The sequence below is a fragment of the Cydia amplana genome, chromosome 13 (genome assembly GCF_948474715.1).
Source record: "Cydia amplana chromosome 13, ilCydAmpl1.1, whole genome shotgun sequence".
NCBI lineage: Eukaryota > Metazoa > Arthropoda > Insecta > Lepidoptera > Tortricidae > Cydia > Cydia amplana.
The window spans coordinates 1829759-1854641 of NC_086081.1; the positions used below are offsets into that span (position 1 = coordinate 1829759).

General features: G+C 39.9%; 1 protein-coding gene across 1 annotated transcript; it reads left to right on the forward strand.

Annotated features, from left to right (window-relative positions):
- Positions 1 to 16: 16 nt before the first annotated feature.
- LOC134653333 (signal recognition particle receptor subunit alpha homolog) lies at positions 17 to 24883 on the forward strand. The gene is made up of 12 exons (XM_063508666.1): positions 17 to 223; positions 2953 to 3205; positions 4445 to 4561; positions 6576 to 6699; positions 6812 to 6956; positions 10013 to 10139; positions 12112 to 12254; positions 13627 to 13782; positions 14991 to 15195; positions 19769 to 19905; positions 22249 to 22416; positions 24725 to 24883. The coding sequence occupies exons 1-12, from the start codon at positions 107 to 109 to the stop codon at positions 24848 to 24850; spliced, it is 1818 nt and encodes a 605-aa protein (XP_063364736.1). The 5' UTR covers positions 17 to 106; the 3' UTR covers positions 24851 to 24883.

Here is a 24883-nt window from a genome sequence, read left to right on the forward strand (position 1 = left end):
GTCAGTGTGTCAGTGTCGTGTCGTGTATTGTCATTTGTCAATTCGCAAAGTTCGTAGCACGTAGAAACATCTGTTCAATAACGCTGTTTTCATATAATTATATAAAATGTTGGATCTGTTCAGCATCTTCAGTAAAGGAGGAATAGTGCTATGGTGTTTTCAGGGCACGAGTGAAATATTTTCACCGTCCGTGAATGCTCTGATACGCAGCGTTATACTGCAAGTAAGTTATACCTTTCAACATTCGTTCTTGGAGTCCTTGATCTTAATCTAATTAATGTATATTGTATTGGCGTTCACGTGGAGAAACTGAGCCCTTAATAGCCTTAATCCTGTATGAGCCCTAGGGCTCGTTATAACTTGTACACATTAATCATACTCATTACAATATGGACTTTCCGTTGCTGGGTAATTTTCCATATTTACCTGTTTACAATATGCGTAGTAATGTTATCCTTATCTCGAGGTATTACTTAATTTACGACATGTATATTGTTTTCTATACAATCGTTTTTTTAGTGCACAGTTTCAAACAAATGCCAAATTTATAACTTTTATAAGAATCATTGTGTTATTCAGAACATGTAACATATTCAGTGTGACATAAAGATTTGCGCAACTGAACGCCTTACCACTCTTAAGTAATTAATACATTTACTATTGTGGTTTACAGTGCCGGCCCGAGCCCTTGTAGAGCGAAATCGGGTTTTGGCACTCTTCGTTTATTTGAAGCGTATTTTCCACCCCTCTCCCCCCTCGCCACACTGGCGTCTTTTAGAACTTTTTTTTCTCATTTGCCATTTTGGCGCCCCCCTTGCCATCTGGCGCCTAGAGCGGCCGCTCCACTCGCTCTACCCTAGATCCGGCCCTGGTGTTTTATTTCCAAGTTAAATTTATACAAATTTTAAATGAGTAATAAAAACATCTTGCTCTATATTGTATAAATAATATAATAATATTTTTGTACCTTTTGAATACTGTAACTAAATACTGTCAGTGGAGGGGTGTCCCTTGTTTCCCATAAAGTTTTAAGTCATAATGTATTGTTTGTCATATTATCATAACTCAGAAAACTGGAACCGTTAACATTTCAGGATTTTCGTTAGGTTATCCTTTAGATATGTTAGGGGTTGATATGGTAGGTTGGGTTGGGTTGGGTTGTTTTATGGCAATCCTGAAAAGTGACGCATTTCTAAACCAAATGAATTATGACTAACGAAAATGCGGGCAAACAATACATTATGGCTTAAAACTATTTGGGAAACAATAGAGACCCCAGTGGAAGTTAATTGTTGTAATAAAAATAAAATACCAGATGACAATAGAGTCAATGAAATCATTTGATTTAATTTGTATCCAATTAACAATGTAAGTGTTTCTTAATGTATATTTAATAAAATTACACTTTAAAATTTCAAATGTGAGCTTAGATAAGAATTGTTTAGCTTTGAACAGTCAGCAGCAATAGTTGCTAAGCGGGTGAGGTGTTCAAAATGATCTTGACGCAACATTTATTGTTAAGAAAATAAGTATCAAGGTAATTTTGAACACCTCACCCACTTAGCAACTTCTGCTGCTGACTTTAGTTACTAAAGAAAGGATGCTTATTACAAAGAGTTTGTACCTGTCTGTTACTATCTCTATTGCACGTACATAATTATATTGCTGTCCTGCTCACACAGTGTAATTGACAGCCGATATCATAGACAGGACAGCAATGTGTGTCAAAGGTCTGTTTGATTTCAAACATAGACAGAGAGAATCATACTATCTTTGTCTTACACTAGTACTAATAAAAGGATGAGTATAGTTTTTTGTTCCTATTTACTGACAAGATTTGGTTGACCCAGTGTAATTACGTGCGTGCGACAGAGATAGGAACAGGTCAGTGTACAAAATTCCCCGTGCTAAAGCATTCTTTCTTTAGATATGGTTTAACAATTTCAGTAATATTTAGCCAATAATTAATTAGTAATTCATATTTGTATATCTTATCATAATTTACAAGCATGTAATTATTTCTATTACAATTGGTATATTTGTTCTTTTTATTGCACATATCAATAAAATAAAATAATAGAGAATATATAAGAAGAAAGGTGGTCTTATAGTTAGAAAATGACGTCTTCCAGACAACCAACAAAGCTGGTACTTAATGCCATAAGCAGTATGTATGTTTATAGAGAATTAATTTCTGGCAGTTTGTAAGCGCTGGTTACATCAACACTTTTGAGTACATATTGCTAATAGTTGTGTTATACAATATTTCTAACGATTTTAGTAACCAGTTCCCTACCAATTTTTCAATTTATTTAATACTTCAAATGCCGCGCTTGTAATCAGTCACATGTGCCCGGCGCGGCAGCACAAAATAAATAATAGTACTAACTAAGGTACAAAAGATTCACTCTCTAACAAAATGCGTCTATTACGACAGATATGACCGCTAGGTGGCTCAAGCGCGAGCAGCCGTCCATTCTATAGCGGTGCGCAGCAATTACTATGGCTAGACACCAAAATTGGTGTGGGCCGCATGTACTTGTAGCGACGCGACGAAATCGTGGAGTGAGCCACGCTGCTACGTTTAAGCTGTGAGGTTTAAATTAAAACAAAGAATCTCACTTAATAACAATTTATTTATCGCTCAAAACGTCGCAAGCATTCGAGAAGATCGTCGAAGGGTCAAAGTCCGTTAACCGTCTGATTTCTACTCCCGGTTTACGAAAGTAGGCGCTGCCCACACGCTAGTACTTCCCTGGCCCGCTGTGTTGCTGTGAGCGATGAAGGACTGAGGGAAGTCAGCCGTGTTCCACCAGGGTCAGCACCAGGTCATCAGGGTCAGCGCGAGCATGTCATCGTCGGCCTTCTAGCCGTGCTATTGAACCCTGGAATTATTTTAATGAGATTTAGCTGGCGGCAGCTAAAGACTTAACCATATTTCTTGAATTCCAGGAGCGCTCAGGCAACACAACATTCAACCACAACTCCCTAACCCTCCAATACAAGCTGGACAATGAGTTCGAGTTGGTATTCGTGGTGGCGTACCAGCGCATCCTGCAGCTCGCGTACGTGGACAAGTTCCTCAACGACGTCCACCTGGAGTTCCGGGACAAGTACAAGAACGAGCTGCGGGCCGGTCAGCACGCGGGGGAGTTTGATTTTAAGGCCTGCTTCGATGCGGTGCTGAAGGGGTGCGAGCAGTGGGGTAAGTTATACAGGGTGCTTCCTGTAACAGGAGCAATAAATTAAACTGTAGGCTGTACTCCTCAAACTGACCAACATTTGTTCAGCAACTTTTGAAAATAACTCGTGTTTTAATTTTTATTACACTTTAAAGTTTATTCTAAAACGCAATGTATTGCAAATTTTGTTATGTTTAAAGCGTGACAAGCAACGTCAAACACACTGATGTCAGCGTACATTGAAGGCAATATTTATTTTGTATGAAAAAGAGGAAGTCTAAAGGATTCATAATTTTTAAAAGTTGCAGAACAAATGTTGGTCAGTTTGAGGAGTACAGCCTTTAGTTTAATTTATTGCTCCTATTACAGGAAGCACCCTGTATTTCATTTCTCATGTTCTGAAAGAGGGTAATTATTGTATCAGAACAAATTAAATTATTTTCAGAAAATATTTACATTGATTGGCAGCGCCATCTCTCTCGCTAACTCGGTATCACCTGAGATGATCCAGTTAAAAAGGTCGAACCATACTGTTCTACCTTAGAGGTGGCCAGGGGGCGCCATAAGCCTTCAGTAAGAAGTGCATATGTTTGGAAAAATTGGACCTATGCCGCTGTGGCCCGGTGGCCGAATGGCTCAGGCACCTGCCGCGATAGCAGAGGACGCTGGTTTGATTCCAGCCTGGGGCACTGGAGGCCTTGGTCACTTTTTCTTAGTATATGACATTTATTCAAAGAGGGTAATTATTGTCCTAAACTAAAAGGTGTGCAGAACTTGATACGTTTCTGCATTTTACGTTCCAAGTACGTTTTTTTACGATAAATAATTGAAATATGGGATTAAATGGATTTGTTATACAATTTCCATTCTGATATTTAACTCCCCGTTCCAAGAATAATCTTCTTTTGCATAAATTGTTAATTGAAAGTACCATCAAGAAATACTATAAAAATTATACTTAGCCATGTTTAAAAAAAAACACATGCAATTTACTTTCCTCGTATTCGAAATAAAAAGTAAGAGTGTTTAACTCGGGTGAAAGGCATAATTTCAGCCTCGGACTATTGGCGCTCTCTCTGCGTCAAAGTACCTCGGCAGAAATAGGTACCTTTCATCCCTTGGTTTACAATCTACTATGTATGTACAATCGAGTTCATAAATATGTATACATTTCTTCACCCTATTCCATTGCAACTTATGTACGACGTTATTAAAAACGCACGAGTTTGAATTACTGAAGAATATTATTTAAATTGTTGCAGCCAAGTCCCAAGCTAAGATCCCTAAGCAAATGCGGACGTTTGAGGATTCTCAGAAGTCCAAGAAGACTGTTGCCTCTATGATCGAGAGGAAAGGGGAAGAGAAAGGAAAGAAGTCAGGTAAATATTATAAACTAAAACAAATAATGTTATTAAAGGCTTAAATTTATCTTTGAGTGGATGGTTTTATCTTTGTATGTAAACAAATGCCATTACAAAGAATAAAATAGTTTTGAGTTTGGGGTTTGTTAGAATTGTCTCGATGAGTATAGTTCCCTGTGGAATGAAAAGAACAGTCAGCGATAAAAGCTTGTACCAAAAATGTTTTTTTTTTTAACCAAAATCTTATTAAATCTCCTAACTTCCCAAGGTCCTATCTATAGTACCTATTCAGTTCGATGCAATTTAAACCATGTCCAATTAGAACAGAGTCGCTTTTGCTATATTTCGGACAATTTTCACACAACGCAAAATCAAATCTGTTTCCTAATATTTAGGTTCAAATTTCAGTGGCAAATTTTGGATGTTTAGTTTCGAATTTAAACTGTTGTGAGACATACTAACATTGAATAATTTTACGGTTTAGACTCACTTGTTTTAAGTCACTCGCGCGACATGTTTCGGAGAGCCTAGGTCTCCTTTCTCAAGCACTAACAGTGCGAGCAGCGTTCACGACGGCCGTGTATCGCGTACTGCGGCACGCCGCGTCGCACGCTGCGCGCGCGCCGAGAAAAGCGGTTAGGGGAGGTCTTCCGCTGTCATTGTAGGCGGGCATAGAGGTGGGCGCCGACCCCTAAAATCGCGGCGGCGGCGTAGCCATATTTTGATGACCTTGGATACCTATGGCTCCTTAAAATCTTATTACATTTTTTAAGATTACTCGGCAAACGAGCAGACGTAACACCTAACGGTGAGCGATTACCGTCGCGCGTAAGTGGGTTTCCGGCCTTTTATATGGGAATACGCTCTTTTCTTGAAGATTTGAAGGTCGCATCGGTCCGGAAACCGCAGGCTTACTACTCCACATTCCACAGTCCACTCCACAGTTTAGCTGTGCGAGGCAGGAAGTTTCTGGAGAAACGCACAAGAACTGCCAACCATCTAAGTGGTGAAGATAGAAATGTTGTCGCAAAGGGCGATAGCGGAAAGAAGCGGCAGTGAAACAAATTCCTCGGAGCACTCCCCGTTGTAAAAGTAGGTGCCTGCCGTGGAAAATAGAAATTAAGCCTAAATCTGTACGCAGCGCCATGGAGTCAAGCCCATCTGAATTATTACGATGGCAACTGCCAATTCGTCACTCTTCGTTGGATGCAGCCCAGAGGGAGAAGCTAGTACTGGGGTGCCCTGCCCACAGATGAGTATTCCATGTGTGGGCAAACCCGTGCCTTATAAAAATCTAGGAGTAGGTAGGCCGGTGTGAAATACTGTCGCGATCTGTTGAGCACATCGATGCATTTTTGAGGCTAATTTGGCCTTACCCTTTAAAAGGCCGCGGAACTGAACTTTACTCGAGATGTCGTCGAAGTAAAGAAGTGCTTTACGCAGAGATTTAATTGGTTGAACCGGACATCCGCCATACAGCTCTCCCACTGCGATATATTAGCGGCGCGGGTCTCCAGTGATCCAGTTGGACCCAGAATATCGACTTTGTCTTTTGCGTCGCCGACCAATGAATCTTTTCCCATGTGCAGAGATGGAAAAGATGGCCTGCAGTGATTTTCCTAGATAGCTTTGGCAAGAGACCAGAACGCACGAGTTCCCGAAGGAAGGTGCTCTAACTTCTCGCCAATCCTACCAATCTGCAGCGACTAAGTATGCTTTGGAAACTACTCTATTAAAGGACCTGGAGGCAAAGTTAAACTCGTTTTTAAACGCGCTAGTCTAATTTATGAATTGAAACATTGACAATCTGCCATTTGTGTCCATATATCTATCGTAACTAGATATTATATTGAAGTCTGATGCGCTCCGATAGCGACCCGTAACTCCCGCTAGTTGGCGCTGGAGTGCACGGCGTCACGCCGCGGTCATAGTGGTGTGCTTAAAACAAGTGAGTCTAAACCGTAAAATTATTCGATGTTTAGTTTGTATGGCTGGGCCTTAGGAGGTTAATGAAGTTATTTTTGCTTAACAGTTAAGATAGTGGATGCCAAGTTGCCGAACGGCAAGCCGGAGGAACCGGAGGAGGATGACAGCGACGTGTTGGCCGCCCGCGCTAAACTCGCGCAGAAGCTCAACAAAACCAAAAAGGACGTCAAGTGAGTACATATAATACCTACATACTTTTTTGTACTTAATTAATTTTATATTTGAGATTTCTCATTAAAAAACGGCCATCATATTCAGATTTATCTGTTTTATTTTTTACAGGAAATCTCCGAAAAGTCCCAAAGTGGAGAAGGACCGTACCAAGAAACCCCGTGTTTGGGAGCTAGGAGGTGGAGCCAGGGACCTTCCGGAGCTGGACTTCAGCACAGACAAGCCTGAAGACTCCAACATTATCGCCGACACTCATGTAAGTCACCCATAGGGTTTACAATAAGAGACACAAAGGGGAGGAATGTATGAAGACACGTTTGGACATTCCAGAACTTGACTTCATTACAGACAAGCCTGAAGACTCCAACATTATCGCAGACACTCATGTAAGTCAACCATAGGGTTTATATTAAAAGTCACATAGGGGAGGAAAATATGAAGAAAAAAAACCGTTGGACATTCCAGAGCTTGACTTCATTACAGACAAGCCTGAAGACTCCAACATTATTGCCGACACTCATGTAGGTCAACCATAGGGTTTATATTAAGAGTCACATAGGGGAGGAATATATGAAAAAAAAAACTGTTGGACATTCCAGAGCTTAACTTCATTACTGACAAGCCTGAAGACTCCAACATTATCGCCGACACTCATGTAAGTCAACCATAGGGTTTATATTAAGAGTCACATAGGGGAGGAAAATATGAAAAAAAAAAATCCGTTGGACATTCCAGAGCTTGACTTCATTACAGACAAGCCTGAAGACTCCAACATTATTGCCGACACTCATGTAGGTCAACCATAGGGTTTATATTAAGAGTCACATAGGGGAGGAATATATGAAAAAAAAAACTGTTGGACATTCCAGAGCTTAACTTCATTACTGACAAGCCTGAAGACTCCAACATTATCGCCGAAACTCATCTAAGTCCACTATACGAAGTATGAAAACCGTCACAGAGGGGAGAAAGAATGTATGACGAAGACTCCTTTTAGACATAGGGACCTTCCATAGCTTAGACTTCAGTACTGACAAGTCTGAAGACTACAACATTACCCCCGACACTCATGTAAGTCCACTATAGGAACAGAGTCACACAGGGGAGGAATGGTTGAAGAAATCCCTTTTTTGGGAGCTACGAGGTTCTAGGGACCTGCCAGAGCTAAACTTCAGCACATACCTGCCTGAAGACCACAATATTCCCCCCGACAGCCTTGTAAGTCAACTTTATCAAGTATCACAAGAGTTACAAAGGAGAGAAGTCAATATTTCGCCATTTTACTCTTGTAGAACCGAAAAAGCTGGTGAATCTGAGTAGAAATAGAAATAACATTAAAAAATGTGAAGTGTACAGCATGAAAAAAAAAACCCCTATCCATCGTGGGAGCTGGTGCAAGGACTTGGATTTGCAGCCACAAAACCGAAATATTTTTTTTCTACTCCCGTACTTTTATTTGTCATTTAAAGGGTCGTGCACACACCTTTAAAACCCTATCTTATAGTTGTCAAGACAAGTCTTTAGTCTATTCCCCAAAAAATAATTTGTGCATACACGCAGTATCTTTTTGGCGATTTTACGATACTTCGTGTAATTACCACTTAAGAAATATTGAATGAAATACAGTGTTGCTAACCTTATTTTAAATGTCATCTCCAGGGGTCGTACAAAAAGTGCGGATGACGTCAAACCACTTATAGGATGATTTCAAATAGTATTTTTGATTTTCATAAACAATTATCACTTATCATTTATCAACCTCTTTATTAAACGATATCGCCACTTGAAATGAGTAAGTACGTTTTTGACTGACACATTGTCAATCAGATGAACAATAAATTGACTTCGTTATTGTTTAGCTATTGTATCTTCACGATTATATTTAGCTAAAATGTATATTTACTAATGTATAAGAAAACGCTCTAAAATGTCATCTGTACTCGAATATTGTGGCAATTTTCCGTTTTTGGAGGTACGTGACAAACACGTATACTGCTCTTGTTGTAATCAAGATATACCAACGAAGAAATTTATTTTATTCACTACATCACCCTACCACCTGTATTATTAATTCCATGGACTTATTTACGATTATTTTGTTACTTCATTAATACTACTTTGTTACTACATGTCACACGGAAGTTTAAATACAAACTCAAACATCATCCTGTGTGCAAGATTACGTCATTTTTACGTCATCGGCACTTTTTGTCCGACCCCTGGTCATCTCTGACAAATAAGTGAACCATAGACATGTCTTTTTTTTAATTTCGTTCATTCATTCATTCTTTTCCCGCCCGTACCCTCCATATTGCTACTTCTTGAATTAAACATATTTGTTAAACTTACAATTTTATTTCATAGTAAGTGCTTGGTCGTAGAAAAAGTATTGTACCTATGCAACGTTGTTTAACTGAGTCAAAAAATACTCGTGGCGTCTTTATTAACAATTTTCGGGTTCGCCTCAAATTGTTACTCACGCCACTCGCCTTTTTTTACCTCTCTTAAACAACGGTTGCATAAAATACTATAAACTCTGTGACTCTTAAAAACGAATTTCCTTATCTCTCATAGTTTCAGGTTTTCTCTGAAGGCCAGGGTTCGAAATTATCCAGATAATTATATTATTTCATAACTATCCGATAAATATCGGATAATTATCCCAGATATGGATAATTATCAGGCATAAAAATCACGATAATTATCGCGATAGTTATCAAGATAACTATCATTAATAATTATCCTTTCGAACCCTGCTGAAGGCAGACCGCCCCATTTATACTAAACACTGTATGATCATAATAGGCTACATGACTAATTTTCATTTATGGTATCAATCGATCGGGTTTGTTTTTAGGATCAAATGTCTATATGGGACCCATTGCATTAAAGTAACACAAAAGTCAGAAATTGTAGTCAAAGGCTGACAGTCGCACTTCACTCGCGAAACGCCCTATACAAAACGGCCAGAGGCCGTGACGTCAAGGTCTCTGGGAGCCCATCTTGTAGTATGGACAAAACAAGAAAATCGCGTTTTTGTCGGTGAAATATTGCGTTTATGTATATAGTTGCTATACAATATTTTTTTGGATGAAATGTAAGGAATCGATACCCTTACTTTTATCGTTTTTGGAAGTTAAAAAAAAACATAAATTTCGAAACTTTCAGGTCCTGTATTTTTGTATTCAATATTTTATTTTAATATCCACATTATTGTGATAAATTGCTCGTTTGCTATCTATTTTACTAGATTTTGTTATAAAATTCAACACGTGTCATCATCCCTATTGACCACAAATATTTTGTTGTCAGTTGGTGGGCAGAATGACTGGCGCCATTCGTGACTTGGAGGTGGACTCCGATGAAAGCAGTAGCGAGGAGGAGGAACTATCGGCACCCAGCCCGAAAAAGAGCGGCGGCATGTTCAGCATCTTCAAAGGTAAAAAAAAAAAAAAAAAAAAATCTATTTATTTCGCTAAAAAAGTACTTATAGTGTGTCAAAGGTGTGTTTGATTTCAAACATAGACAGAGAGAATCATACTATCTTTGTCTTACACTAGTACTAGCACCCAAAAGAAAAGGATGAGTATAGTTTTTTTTGTTCCTATTTACTGACAAGATTTGGTTGACCCAGTATAAATCTACATACATTTGTGTGCAAAATCTCTAGTATGAGATTATGTGCGCGGTCACTAAAACTCGCGTTTTGATGTTACCTAATAATACATTGAGTAATTCGAAATGTAAATATCTACTTTTCTTAATTTAACTAATGGGTTTATTTTAGTTTGTTTGCCAGTATATTTGCCAGAGCATTATCATTTGTGAAATATTCCTTTAGAATTTTATTGAGTTGCGATGATGGTAGGCCATTTACGTTGCAAACACGCATACGGCCCGCCTGATGGTAGCCTATGGACGCCTGCAACTCCAGAGGTGTGTTGGTGCATCCCTTTAAAAGCCTGTACATATTGCATATGAGTGATATGGTGGTGGCATAGACTAGGAATCCTCTAGACGGAGTTTAGAGCAATTATTTCATGAAACCGATGCTGGCAAAAATAGGGGGGTGCGGGGGACGAGGTGAGCGAGTCCCGTGCCGTGATTGGTCCGTTCAAAGACACGGATGGAGTAAAACTACCGTATATAGTGGCAGAGGGAGTAGCGTTACTATGCTCAGTCTAGAGGATGTCTTGTCTGTGGGTGGTGGACTCCGATGAAAGCGCGGCGGCATGTTCAGCATCTTCAAAGGTAGGCTGTTTTTTATACTACGTCGGTAGCAAACAAGCAAACGGCCCGCCTGATGGTAAGCAGCCTCCGTAGCCTATAGACTCCTGCAACTCCAGGGGTGTTACATGCGCGTTGCCGACCCTAACACTCCGCACCATCTGCACTTTTAGCTTTTCCGTGGGAATCTGCCGCATCCTACACTCCTGTATTGCATATGTCTGATATGGTGGAAATATTCGCTGTACTGTAAGTCTCGGTAAATCAGTTGGCAGAGCGATAGGCTAGTGATCCAGAGTCGCGAGTTCGAGTTTCGCCCGAGACTAATGAATTTTTCACACATTTTATTTAGTTCTTTGCTTTGCGGTATCGTTTGAAGAAGTTTCTGCTTAATAACTATGGAATGAACTGTCGCTTGCGGTATTTCCAAACCGATACGACCTTCTAACCTTCTAGAAAAGAGCGCACTCCCATCTCAAAGGCCGGAACACTTCTGATGTCGCGGGTGTCCATGGGCGGCGGTTATCGCTTACCATCAGGTGATCCGCCTCCTCGTTTGCCTCCTATATCATAACAACAATAAATAAATAAACATTAAATAATCATTTATTTACAAACAAGATATATACAGTGTATGACTAAAAGAAATTAAAAGAAATAAATAAATAATTTAAGGAGGCCTTTGCCCAAAACTGGGCGTCCAAACAAACCTAACATAGATTTGCTTAACTTTACTCTAATACTTAATAAAAATTAAATTCTGCACTAACTAAAACTAAATATTAAAAATTAAATATGTATGTTAATGGCACTAACTATCTAAGAAAGAAACTGTATAACGTTTGGAAATACAGAGCTTTAATAATAATAAATTAATAAATAAATAAATATTATAGGACATTATTACACAAATTGACTAAGCCCCACGGTAAGCTCAAGAAAGCTTGTGTTGTGGGTACTCAAACAACGATATATATAATATACAAATACTTAAATACATAGAAAACAACCATGACTCAGGAACAAATATCTGTGCTCATCGCACAAATAAATGCCCTTACTGGGATTCGAACCCAGGACCGCGGCTTCACAGGCAGGGTCACTACCCACTAGGCCAGACCGGTCGGTCAAGCTTTATTATTTTATTTTAAATAATATATTTAGGAATATTTCTGTTTTCCAAGGTCTGGTGGGTTCCAAGGCCCTATCAGCGGAGGCGATGCAACCAGTTTTGGAAAAGATGCGCGACCATCTTATAGGCAAGAACGTGGCGGCCGACATCGCCAACAAGCTGTGCGAGTCCGTGGCCAATAAACTCGAGGGGAAGGTAAATTATACAGATTTAGGAAAATATTACACACACATTTGCCTTAGAACTACAAAAACCCGGCCAAGTGCGAGTCGGACTCGCGCACGGGGGGTTGCGCACCATCAACAAAAAATAGAGCAAAACAAGCAAAAAACGGTCACCCATCCAAGTACTGACCCCGCCCGACGTTGCTTAACTTCGGTCAAAAATCACGTTTGTTGTATGGGAGCCCCACTTAAATCTTTATTTTATTCTGTTTTTAGTATTGTTATAGCGGCAACAGAAATACATCATCTGTGAAAATTTCAACTGTCTAGCTATCACGGTTCGTGAGATACAGCCCGGTGACAGACGGACGGACGGACAGCGGAGTCTTAGTAATAGGGTCCCGTTTTTGCCCTTTGGGTACGGAACCCTAAAAAAGCCTTCGAATAGTCCAGAATATTCCAGAACATTCGAAAATGTTCAGGAATGTTCCACAATGATCTAGGATGTTCTCGAACATTTGAAAAACTCCTGGACTGTTCTAGAAATGTCTAGCTTCCGAGACCCGAAACACCACACCAGGTACAAATTTTTGTAGGTATTTATTTCACGATCTAATCTGAACTTTCGTCTATTAAGTTAAGGTTCAATATTCAATAACAATACGACTGCTTCTGGGTCTGGGTCTGGGCAAACTTTCAGCACTTATATCTCCAAAAGCACACGCTTCAGGTAAAAATTTCTTCATGGACGGGATATAGATGGCTACCTCACCATATAACTTCCTTGATCGTATCGGGGCTCATTTCTGAGTTATAGCGGCACGCACATTGTACACTTGCTTTTATTATATATATTGATTATTAATGATTTGGCAGACCCCGCCATGCCAGCGATGGCGGGATGAACTAGACTCCTTTAGAAGTGGCCTGACACAGTATTGGAAAGAGATCTGTGGAGAAATTAGGGGAGGCCTTTGCCCAGCAGTGGGACACGTAAGGCTCCAAATGGTAAAAGGACGCGCAGCTATATCACGCCGCGAATATTTAACGGTTTATCATTAATAGAAGACGAATGTGGTAGTAAAAACATCTTCAAATCAAAAATTAAGAAGTTGCTAATAGGTACAACGCACGACTGAATAAATAGAATTCCTAGTTAAATATTACATAAATACAACTTATATACTGTGTCAATATCATATAATTACTTATGTACTAACCTTAGTAATAAATAATGTAATTTAGTTTAAGGTACTAACGTTTAAAATGAGTGCATCAATTCGCCGTTAAACGTAAGTTTGGCGAACCTAATATAAGTGTTAAATGTACCATACTTTTTGAAGAAAAAAAAAAAAAAAAATATATATATATATATAATTATTATTATTAAATACTTGTTTCAGGTCCTAGGCACCTTCGACAGCGTAGCTAAGACCATAAAAGCTACCCTAACAGAGTCATTGGTCCAGATCCTGTCGCCTAGACGCCGCGTGGACATCCTGAGAGACGCCATGCACGCCAAGCAGGAGGGGCGCCCTTACGTCATGGCGTTCTGTGGGGTAAGTTGACTATTTGTCTCAAGACCATAAAAGCTACCATAACAGAGTCGCTGGTCCAGATCCTGTCGCCTAGACGCCGCGTGGACATCCTGAGAGACGCCATGCACGCCAAGCAGGAGGGGCGCTCTTACGTCATGGCGTTCTGTGGGGTAAGTTGATAAATAAATATCTGGGAGACCAAGCTTTGCTCGGAAAGCATATAAAAACTCAAAAATGCGCGTTTTCCCAGACTTAGCTAGATCGATTTTTCGCCCCCCCCAAAACCCCCATATAGCAAATTTCATCGAAATCGTTAGAGCCGTTTCCGATATCCCCGAAATATATATATAAATAAATATACAAGAATTGCTCGTAAAGGTATTAGATAAATTCATCTGAAAATTTCTTAAACATACTGACCCACAAACAGAACAAAACATGAATGCCGGTAAATATTTATGAGAAAAAAATATTTTATTACAAGATTTTATAAATTTTTTAGATGAAAATATAGTGTTATTTATTTAATTACTCCAGTTTCTTCGCAATGAAACTCATCGATATTAAACTCGTTTGAACCTCCGATTTAGAAGCATCAGTATCAGTATTAAGATGTGGCTAATTTCGTCATAGGGGCCATTTCGTCTACTAGCGTATTTCTCGAACAACGAACAAAATTGATAATTTCATTGACAAAACAGCGATTGCTTTTAGTTTCAGCAATCAAAATAAGATGTTTTTAGGGTTCCGTACCCAAAGGGTAAAAACGGGACCCTATTACTAAGACTCCGCTGTCCGTCCGTCCGTCTGTCTGTCACCAGGCTGTATCTCACGAACCGTGATAGCTAGACAGTTGAAATTTTCACAGATGATGTATTTCTGTTGCCGCTATAACGACAAATACTAAAAACAGAATAAAATAAAGATTTAAGTGGGGCTCCCATACAACAAACGTGATGTTTGACCGAAGTTAAGCAACGTCGGGCGGGGTCAGTAATTGGATGGGTGACCGTTTTTTTGCTTGTTTTCCTCTATTTTTTGTTGATGGTGCGGAACCCTCCGTGCGCGAGTCCGACTCGCACTTGGCCGGTTTTTTTTTTATACCTACGATTGAAAATCAAAAAAATATACGCTCGTGGACGGAATAGCACTTATGGCGGAATTTGCGTGGCTTATAAGTTATAGTCATTGCTATCTTAAATTTCTTAAAAAACTTACTTTATCTTTAGGTGAACGGTGTCGGCAAATCCACCAATCTCGCCAAGATCTGCTTCTGGCTGATCGAGAACGACATGTCGGTGCTGATCGCGGCGTGCGACACGTTCCGCGCCGGCGCCGTCGAGCAGCTGCGCACGCACACCAGACACCTCAACGCGTTGCATCCCAAGCAAAACCACTCTAGGACCATGGTGCAGTTGTATGAGAAGGGCTATGGTTAGTTATTCATGTTTTAAGTGCTCTAGGACTATGGTGCAGATGTATGAGAAGGGGTATGGTTAGTTATTCATGTTTTAAGTACTCTAGGACCATGGTGCAGCTGTATGAGAAGGGCTATGGTTAGTTATACATGTTTTATGCGACCCAGAAATAATTAACACACATTTTCTGACCCTACCGGGCACTTCAGACATTAGCATATCTGACCTCACTTACTTTGAATATCATAGATTTTAAATTTAATGACTCTATCTGGTACAATTTATACTAACAGTACAGCCAACATTAAATTACACGCACCTGGTCCTGTGTTTAAAATAGAGAAAGGCGTCAAACAGGGCGATCCGCTGTCTCCGAAACTGTTCACCAGTTGCCTAGAGGAGATATTCAAAAAGCTGCCGGTCTCGTGGGAGGGGCTGGGCATTGTCGTCGGTAATAAACAGTTAACTAACCTGCGTTTTGCCGACGACATTGTTCTTTTCTCCCACACGGCATCTCAACTGCAACACATGCTACAAGATCTCAGCACTGCGAGCCTTGAAGTTGGACTCACAATGAACAGAGCGAAAACTAAGTTGATGACCAACGGAGTCAAATATGGGGTCACGGTAGATGGGCAGGATATACAGTATGTTGATGAGTACATTTATTTGGGCCAGATAGCTTCCTTCGAAAACAGGCAAATCATAGAAGTCAATAGACGTATCGAAAACGCCTGGAGGAGCTTCTGGTCCATGAAGGCGCTATTGAAGGGTGACCTTCCCTTGTGTCTCAAGCGCAAACTCATCGACATGTGTATTCTGCCTATCCTAACCTATGGCGCTCAAACTTGGTCATTAACGGAGGCTCTAAAGTCCAAACTCAAGGTATGCCAACGAGCGATGGAGCGCAGTATACTAGGTGTTCGCAGAACTGATCGAATCAGAAACACGGAACTGCGCTCCAGAACTCGAGTTGTAGATGTAGGTGCCAAGACCGCTAAGCTTAAGTGGGACTGGGCGGGACATGTCTGCCGCATGCACCCTGAAAGGTGGGCCAAAATGGTTACCGAGTGGGACCCACGGAACACCATCGATGGTGTAGGCCGGGGTTCAGGCAGACCAAAGAGGAGATGGCGGGACGACTTGGACGCATTTTATCCGGATTGGCGGGAAAATTCAAACGACAGGGTTGAGTGGAGGAAGGGAGGGGAGGCCTTTGCCCAGCAGTGGGACACTAAACCAGGCTAACAAAAAAAAAAAAAAAAAAAAATCTTTCATTTGCACCCATCAACCTCTGATCAAATAATTAAAATTGTTAAGAACCTTAAGTCAAATGCTGAGGGCTGTGATGGCATTAACTTAAACATGCTATTATTGACTTTTCCTCATACTGCAGACATAATTACCAAAATAATAAATATCTCTTTCTTGACATGTACATTCCCTGACATCTGGAAATTAGCAATTGTTCGCCCACTTCCTAAAATATCAAACCCATCTGGACTAAAAGATTTAAGGCCCATTAGTATTCTGCCATGTCTCTCTAAAATAATAGAAAAATTGTAAGTAAACAACTAACTGACTATTTAGAGACCAACAATATCTTACCAGATGTTCAGTCAGGTTTCAGAAAGGGGCGAGGCACAGCGACTGCCCTGCTGGATGTCACTGACAACATCTTGTGTTCCCAGGATCAAGGCTTGTGCACTCTGTTAGTACTGCTAGACTTTTCCCGGGCGTTTGATTGTTTAAATATTAATCTGCTTTTATCTAAGCTTACTTACTATGGTTTTGATAATAATGCTGTAAAGTGGTTTGACAGCTATCTTAATAATCGCTCTCAATGTGTAAAACTAACTCAGAGCAACGGCACCATAAAGACTTCAGTTCAGGCTAGCCTTAAGAGAGGCGTTCCGCAGGGATCGGTTATCGGTCCAATCCTATTTATTCTATACTCTGCTGATATAGGGACGCAGATCACACACTGCAAGTACCACATTTATGCAGACGATATCCAAGTGTACATTTCTTGCAAGCCAGATGAAGCAGATAGTGCAATTGAAAAACTTAACCACGATCTTAGCAAAATTGCATGCTGGGCCAAAAATAACTGCCTAATGCTCAACCCTAGCAAGACCAAATATTTAGTCTTCGGCAGCAAACAACAACTGACTAGGTTTAACCCCGCGGCCAATGTGATATTGATGGATCAATCCATTGAGCAAGTTCAGGAGGCTCGTAATCTTGGGCTCCTCATGGATAGTAGCCTTCGGTTTGAGCGCCACACTGTTAATGTTGTCAGAAGCTGTTTTTATAAACTTAAAATTCTTTATAAAATAAGGCCATATATAAATGAAAATGTGCGTATACGGTTAGTTGAGTCTCTTGTTCTCTCTAAATTAAATTATGTTGACAGTGTATATGGTCCCCGACTTCTTGCCAAGACAAAGAAGCTTATTCAGCGCGTCCAAAATGCCTGCGCACGTTTTTGTTTCAGCATTCCTTCAAGGGCTCATGTCACTCCATTTCTCAACAAACACAATATGCTAAAAATGCAACATCGAAGCAAACTCCATTTAGCTTGTCTTCTTTTTGGTGTTTTGAAGTTCAATGCCCCAAAATATCTTTACGATAAGCTGACGATCAATAGGACGCGTGAACGCCGGCAGTGTGCGATACACCTACTGCCACCCCGACATGCTACATCAGCGTTCCGTGGTAGTTTCCGATATGCAGCAGCAAAGATTTGGAATAATATTCCTCCGCCAATAAGGAACCTGCAAAATGTTAACGGTTTTAGATGCAAACTCAAACAGTTTATGTATTTACACCAACAATCACAGGAAACTTTGAGTCATGACACTAGTTGCATATAACTTGTTTTGTCTCTCGTATTTATATAGACTTACCGTTCGTTTTTTGTCCCTTTTGCTTTGCCATATCGCTTCTATTATCATTTCTATTAATTTTAAGTTTAGGTTAGGATTACGTTTTGTATGCTATGTCGCAGAACTCATAGACAGCCAGCTGTACTGTATTGCCGTTACTTGATGTGGCTGAACAGGATTAGTGACACTCGCGGTAATGAGTTTGTTACGCCCACTTAATATTGTGTTGTCCATCTTCTAGTTTAACTTTTCCCATGGTGCGACCATGCCATGCCATGCTTATGCAGTTTTAGTTTCGCACGTCGCCGCTGGCGCTAGCAGTTGCAGGCAAGCGTTGACGCATGGTATGGTCGCGTTCATAATTTCTCGTCTATTATAAATTTTTGTCTATGTTTATGTTTTTCTTTTCTTTTTGTTTTGTTTGTATTCATAATTCGTTTTCATGTATAAATTTTTGTATTCTCTGTTTTCTTATTTACTTCTTCTGTGTATCTTTTTCAAATGTTTTAATATGTATCTTTTTGTGTTATCTGTCGTGGCATCACCGAATGGGCCCTACGGAAGACCAGCGCTGGCTTTATAGCTAGCATTATGCTGAGTTGGGTCCGTTTCGTGATGCACACTTATTGTTCTCTTCTGTTCTTGCTGTTGTTGTCTGTACATGTTCGTACATGTTTTGTGAACGTCACGAATAAAAATCTTTTATCTTTTTATATTTTATCTTTATCTTTTAAGTGCTCTAGGACTATGGTGCAGCTTTATGAGAAGGGCTATGGTTAGTAAATAGTGTTTTAAGTACTCTAGGACTATGGTGCAGTTGTATGAGAAGGGGTATGGTTAGTTATTCATGTTTTAAGTACTCTAGGACTATGGTGCAGATGTATGAGAAGGGCTATGGTTAGTTATTCATGTTTTAAGTACTCTAGGACTATGGTGCAGTTGTATGAGAAGGGCTATGGTTAGTTATTCATGTTTTAAGTGCTCTAGGACTATGGTGCAGCTTTATGAGAAGGGCTATGGTTAGTTATTAGTGTTTTAAGTACTCTAGGACTATGGTGCAGCTGTATGAGAAGGGCTATGGTTAGTTATTCATGTTTTAAGTGCTCTAGGACTATGGTGCAGTTGTATGAGAAGGGCTATGGTTAGTTATTAGTGTTTTAAGTACTCTAGGACTATGGTGCAGTTGTATGAGAAGGGGTATGGTTAGTTATTAGTGTTTTAAGTACTCTAGGACTATGGTGCAGATGTATGAGAAGGGCTATGGTTAGTTATTAGTGTTTTAAGTACTCTAGGACTATGGTGCAGTTGTATGAGAAGGGGTATGGTTAGTTATTAGTGTTTTAAGTACTCTAGGACTATGGTGCAGATGTATGAGAAGGGCTATGGTTAGTTATTCATGTTTTAAGTACTCTAGGACCATGGTGCAACTGTATGAGAATGGATATTTTCCAGTTGCGTTTCGGTGAAGGAAAACATCGTGAGGACACCGAACTAATCCCAATAAGGTCTAGTTTCCCCTCTGGGTTGGAAGGTCAGAGGGCAGTCGCTTTCGTAAAGACTAGTGCCTATGTCAATTCTTGGGAATAGTTGTCAAGCGTGCCGTAGCAAAAATGCCGTGATAACGCGAGGAAGAAGAGAATTTAAATGTATATTCAGAAGTTATTGTTTATTTAAAAGTTAATATTATGAATGTTGTTACAGGGAAGGACGCGGCCGGTATAGCCATGGAGGCGATCCGCTACGCGGCGGACACGAAGATCGACGTCGTGCTCATCGACACGGCGGGCCGCATGCAAGACAACGAGCCCCTCATGCGGGCCCTCGCCAAGCTCATCAAGGTACGGTCAAGTGTAAAAAATATACAGTGTGTAAATCCAATACGGGCGAATATTTAAACGGTGGTTAGCATAGGACCTAAAAAGTATATTGAGATAGATTTTACTTAAAAATGCATTGAAAATTTTAACCATACAAAATAATTCGGCCCGCAATGTTATTACATTGCAACCACACAAGTTACGGGATACGAGCTTCTTAAAGTAACTGTCAACGCTTGTTGGCAGTTACTATAAAAAGCTCGTATCTAGTAATGTCATGTCATCTTCTGTTTCTTAATGTTTGCAGTACATTGCTGCTCGGTACATGTGGAAAAAATTAATCACGGGGTCATAATTAAGTGTAACTTAAAAAAACATTTTAATTAATGATAAGACGGGTAAATTCTATATCTGGTTTAATTTATTGCCCGTATTAGACTTACACACTGTATATATATTATAGGACATTCTTACACAGATTGACTAAGTCCCACAGTAAGCTCAAGAAGGCTTGTGTTCTGGGTACTTAGACAACGATATATATAATACTAGCGACCCGCCCCGGCTTCGCACGGGTTAACAAATTATACATAAACCTTCCTCTTGAATCACTCTATCTATTAAAAAAACCGCATCTAAATCCGTTGCGTAGTTTAAAAGATCTAAGTATACATAGGGACAGACAGCGGGAAGCGACTTTGTTTTATACTATGTAGTGATGCGGAAAGAGAATGTATTGAATTCCATACATTTCACGACTCTTCTCTTTCCGCACAGACTCTAGGACATTCTTACACAGATTGACTAAATCCCACAATAAGCTCAAGAAGGCTTGTGTTGTGGGTACTTAATAGACAACGATATATATAATATACAAATATATAAATACATAGAAAACACCCAAGACTCAGGAAGAAATACCTGTGCTCATCACATAAATAAATGCCCTCATCGGGATTCGAACCCAGGACCGCAGCTTCACAGGCAGGGTCACTAAACTCAAAAATATGTACCATAGTTCTTAATTCGCTGACATAAGAGCTATGACACATATTTTTGAGTATCATGTGTGCACCCTTATTTTTATAGTTGATTGTACTATGGTCCACAACTTCATACATTTATTGGACAATTCTAAGTAAAACCTTATTGCAAAGATGTTAAGGCCCACGAATGCTCTCATAAGATGGTTGCTGTTAGTATAATAGCTATTGGAACATAGTAAAGCTTGTGACTTTGTTGACACCAATATACAAGTCAAAAAGAGGCGTAGTATATTACCGATGCACTGAATACTTAAGAAATACGGTTACAAAACAAAAGTCAACAATAAATAACAAACAAACACTATAAAACCTGACTCTTTTACTAAGCAAAAATTATAGGTGTGCCGCAGGGTAGTATATTGGATCCACTATTACTTTTCCGTCTGAACCATAATTGCACGTTAAACTCTAGTTTTTTTGCTGATAATACAATAAGTTTGCATATAAGAAAATGAAATATTTGCGATATGTCTGCACGACTAACAAAATAGGTTACTTGTCATCACTACATAGTATAAAACCAAGTCGCTTCCCTCTGTCTGTCCCAATGTATGCTTAGATCTTTAAAACTACGCAACGGATTATGATGCGGTTTTTTTAAATAGATAGAGTGATTCAAGAGCTTCCTCTAGAATCACTATCTATTATCATAAACCTTTATGTATAATTTGAAAACCCGTGCGAAGCCGGGGCGGGTCGCTACTTCACACACATACATGTATACATGTATGCCGATTAGTACAGCTTTTATGTCTACCGTTCTCCAATTCTCCCTCAATTGCTCAAGGGTTACCTGGAAGAGATCCCTGAAAGGGATAAGTTCGCCTTTGTACTAATGATGTGTGTTCTTTCATGTTTTATGTTTCTTTTTGTACAATAAAGTATTTTACTACTACTACAATGTTATGGCTTTTTAGGGTTCCGTACCCAAAGGGTAAAAACGGGACCCTATTACTAAGACTCCGCTGTCCGTCCGTCCGTCCGTCCGTCCGTCCATCCGTCCGTCCGTCCGTCTGTCACCAGGCTGTATTTCACGAATCGTGATAGCTAGACAGTTGAAATTTTCACAGATGATGTATTTCTGTTGCCGCTATAACAACAAATACTAAAAACAGAATAAAATAAAGATTTAAGTGGGGCTCCCATACAACAAACGTGATTTTTGACCGAAGTTAAGCAACGTCGGGCGGGGTCAGTACTTGGATGGGTGACCGTTTTTTTGCTTGTTTTTTTGTTGATGGTGCGGAACCCTCCGTGCGCGAGTCCGACTCGCACTTGGCCGGTTTTTTCTTTCCGCTAACAGCTTTCAATTTGTCAGGTGAATGAACCAGACATGGTCCTATTCGTCGGCGAAGCGTTAGTCGGCAACGAAGCCGTCGACCAACTGGTGAAGTTCAACCAGGCCCTCGCCGACCACAGCTCCACATCCAACCCTCACACCGTCGACGGAATAGTTCTCACCAAGTTTGACACCATCGATGATAAGGTGGGTGGATCAACTATACTTAAGCTTTGGATTCCTCCGAAAACGGTGCCGTCATATGACGGCCGTCATATAGCGGCATCAAAAGACGGCCGTCTTTACGGTGGCGACATGTGGAAAGTACCACGGCGTCATAACACACTGTCATCCACCAAGGTCAAAGCGGCAAATTTAAAAAATGTAGGCGCGGTCCCATAGAAAATTTGAATTTCGCGCCTTTTCCTACTGACAAGATTTGCTTGATCATCTATAATTTACTTGGAGGATGAAATATCATCAGAAGAGGAAAATAATCGTAGTACGGAATCATTTATTCAAATCTCGTGTCATTTATTCCAAAATGGCGTCACCGCTATCTAATAAAACGTTCACGAAACTATCGACACCGTCATGACGTTACGTTGACAATCATCGTAACGTAACGCCGTCTAGGAAACCGCGCCATCTTGTTTACATAGACAACGTTCTAGTGACGTCAGTCAACGCTATATAGCGGCCGTAATATGACGGCACCGTTTTCGGAGGAATCCAAAGCTTTAGTCAACCAGATCTTGACAGTAGAAAAAGGCGGCAAATTTGAAAAATGTAGGCGCGAAGAGATATCGTCCCATAGAAAATTTGAATTTCGCGCCTTTTTTTACTGACAAGATTTGGTTGACCAGCTATATTTCTTGTTGTTATTCTGTCCGGTCAGCCAAGAGACAATAGTAGCATAGTTTGTTAGAAGACATTGTACACCACCTTCTTCTGACACGCTTGGTAGACGACCCTCAATGGAAAGGGTTTATAAGTATCACAAAAAAGCGTGTTTGGTGAATTTAAATGCCAAAAAATCAGGTTTTAAAGAGTGACCCAGGAGAACGTAACCATAGCAACGAGTGACAAGAAAAAGTTGATTCACCCAGGTATGATCTGATTTTGGGTCTCTATTGTTTCCCAAATAGTTTTAAGCCACATTTACATCTCTAAATAATTTTAGATTATAGTTTTTGTATCTTTGTGTTTTTTTTTCAATACTATTGTTATTGCATTTTTTGTAATTCGACATTTAGAGGCTTTATACATCTCTATGTTAGTTTGATTTGATATTTACGGCTTAGTTGTATTTTATAATTATTGATGTGTTTTTTTTTTGCTGTATGTAAATTCCATATTGACGTGTAAAAGTGCCCTTGTGGCCTATTTGCTGAATAAATGTTGATATTTGATATTTGATATTGATAATGTATTGTTTGCCCGAGTTTTCGTTAGTCATAATTCATTTGGTTCAGAAACGCGTCACTTTTCAGGATTGCCGTAAAACAAACCTAACCTAACCTATCTATAGGATAACCTAACGAAAATCCTGAAATGTTAACGGTTTCAGTTTTATGACTAATGATAATATGACCAACAATACATTATGACTACTTTATGGGAAACAACGGGACCCCTCTGATTTTATTATACAGTAAAACCCGCTTAATACGATCACGTTTAATACGATTTCCCGCATAATACGCCATTTTACGCCGGTCCCTGCAATTGTAGGCCTGTTTTCATACATTTTTTCACGGTTAATACGACTCGAGTCCCGCTTAATACGCCATCTAAAATTATATATTACTTATCCGTCCCACTACGTACCATCTGTACGTTTGTGTTTTTGTCATAACCGTCGTATTGTTATGCAATACGCCGTTAGCCAACATTTTTTATGTGTTTATTACCTACTTAGGTTTTTTGTTTTGTCTAATATCTTTTGTCGGGTCCTTATCGGCGTGAGAAGGCGATGCCATCTGCTTGACCGTTATGGAGCACGGAGTGCAAGCTATCGCTCCCAGATTTATCTGCAGCCAGTTTCTCCAAGACTTTCTAGTTGAGCCTATCGTTAGTGTTCCTAGATTATTTAACTTATACCTACCTACACTTAAGATCACATTCGCTCATTATCATCCATTATTATAGTTTTTTTTGTTCACGTTTAATACGATTTCCCGTTTAAGACGCTTTTTTTGCTAGGTCCCCTCAGAATCGTCTTAAGCGGGTTCTACTGTAGTTGTGTGCTTGTAAGGTCTGAGAATCCTGAGATACACTTAGAAGTTTTACTTACGTAAGTAGGGACAAAGCTATTTGTTGGAATGAGATAATGATATTTATCTCTCATTCTGTAGAGGCGAATATCTGTATCGCTTCTCACGTAAGTCAAAATTACAAGTAACTCCAGGTTTAACCGCTTAACCCTGGTTTAGTGTGACGGTGCAAATGGCGCTTAGCGATATAAAGTTTGTGTCAAAAAAAAAATTATTGACAAAAAACTTTTCATCAACAGGTCGGCGCCGCCATATCTATGACGTACATCACGGGCCAGCCCATAGTGTTCGTGGGCACCGGGCAGACCTACACGGACCTTAAGGCCCTAAACGCCAACGCGGTCGTGCACGCCCTCATGAAATAACCAGGTTCGTTGCCAACGGCTGCCAACACACCA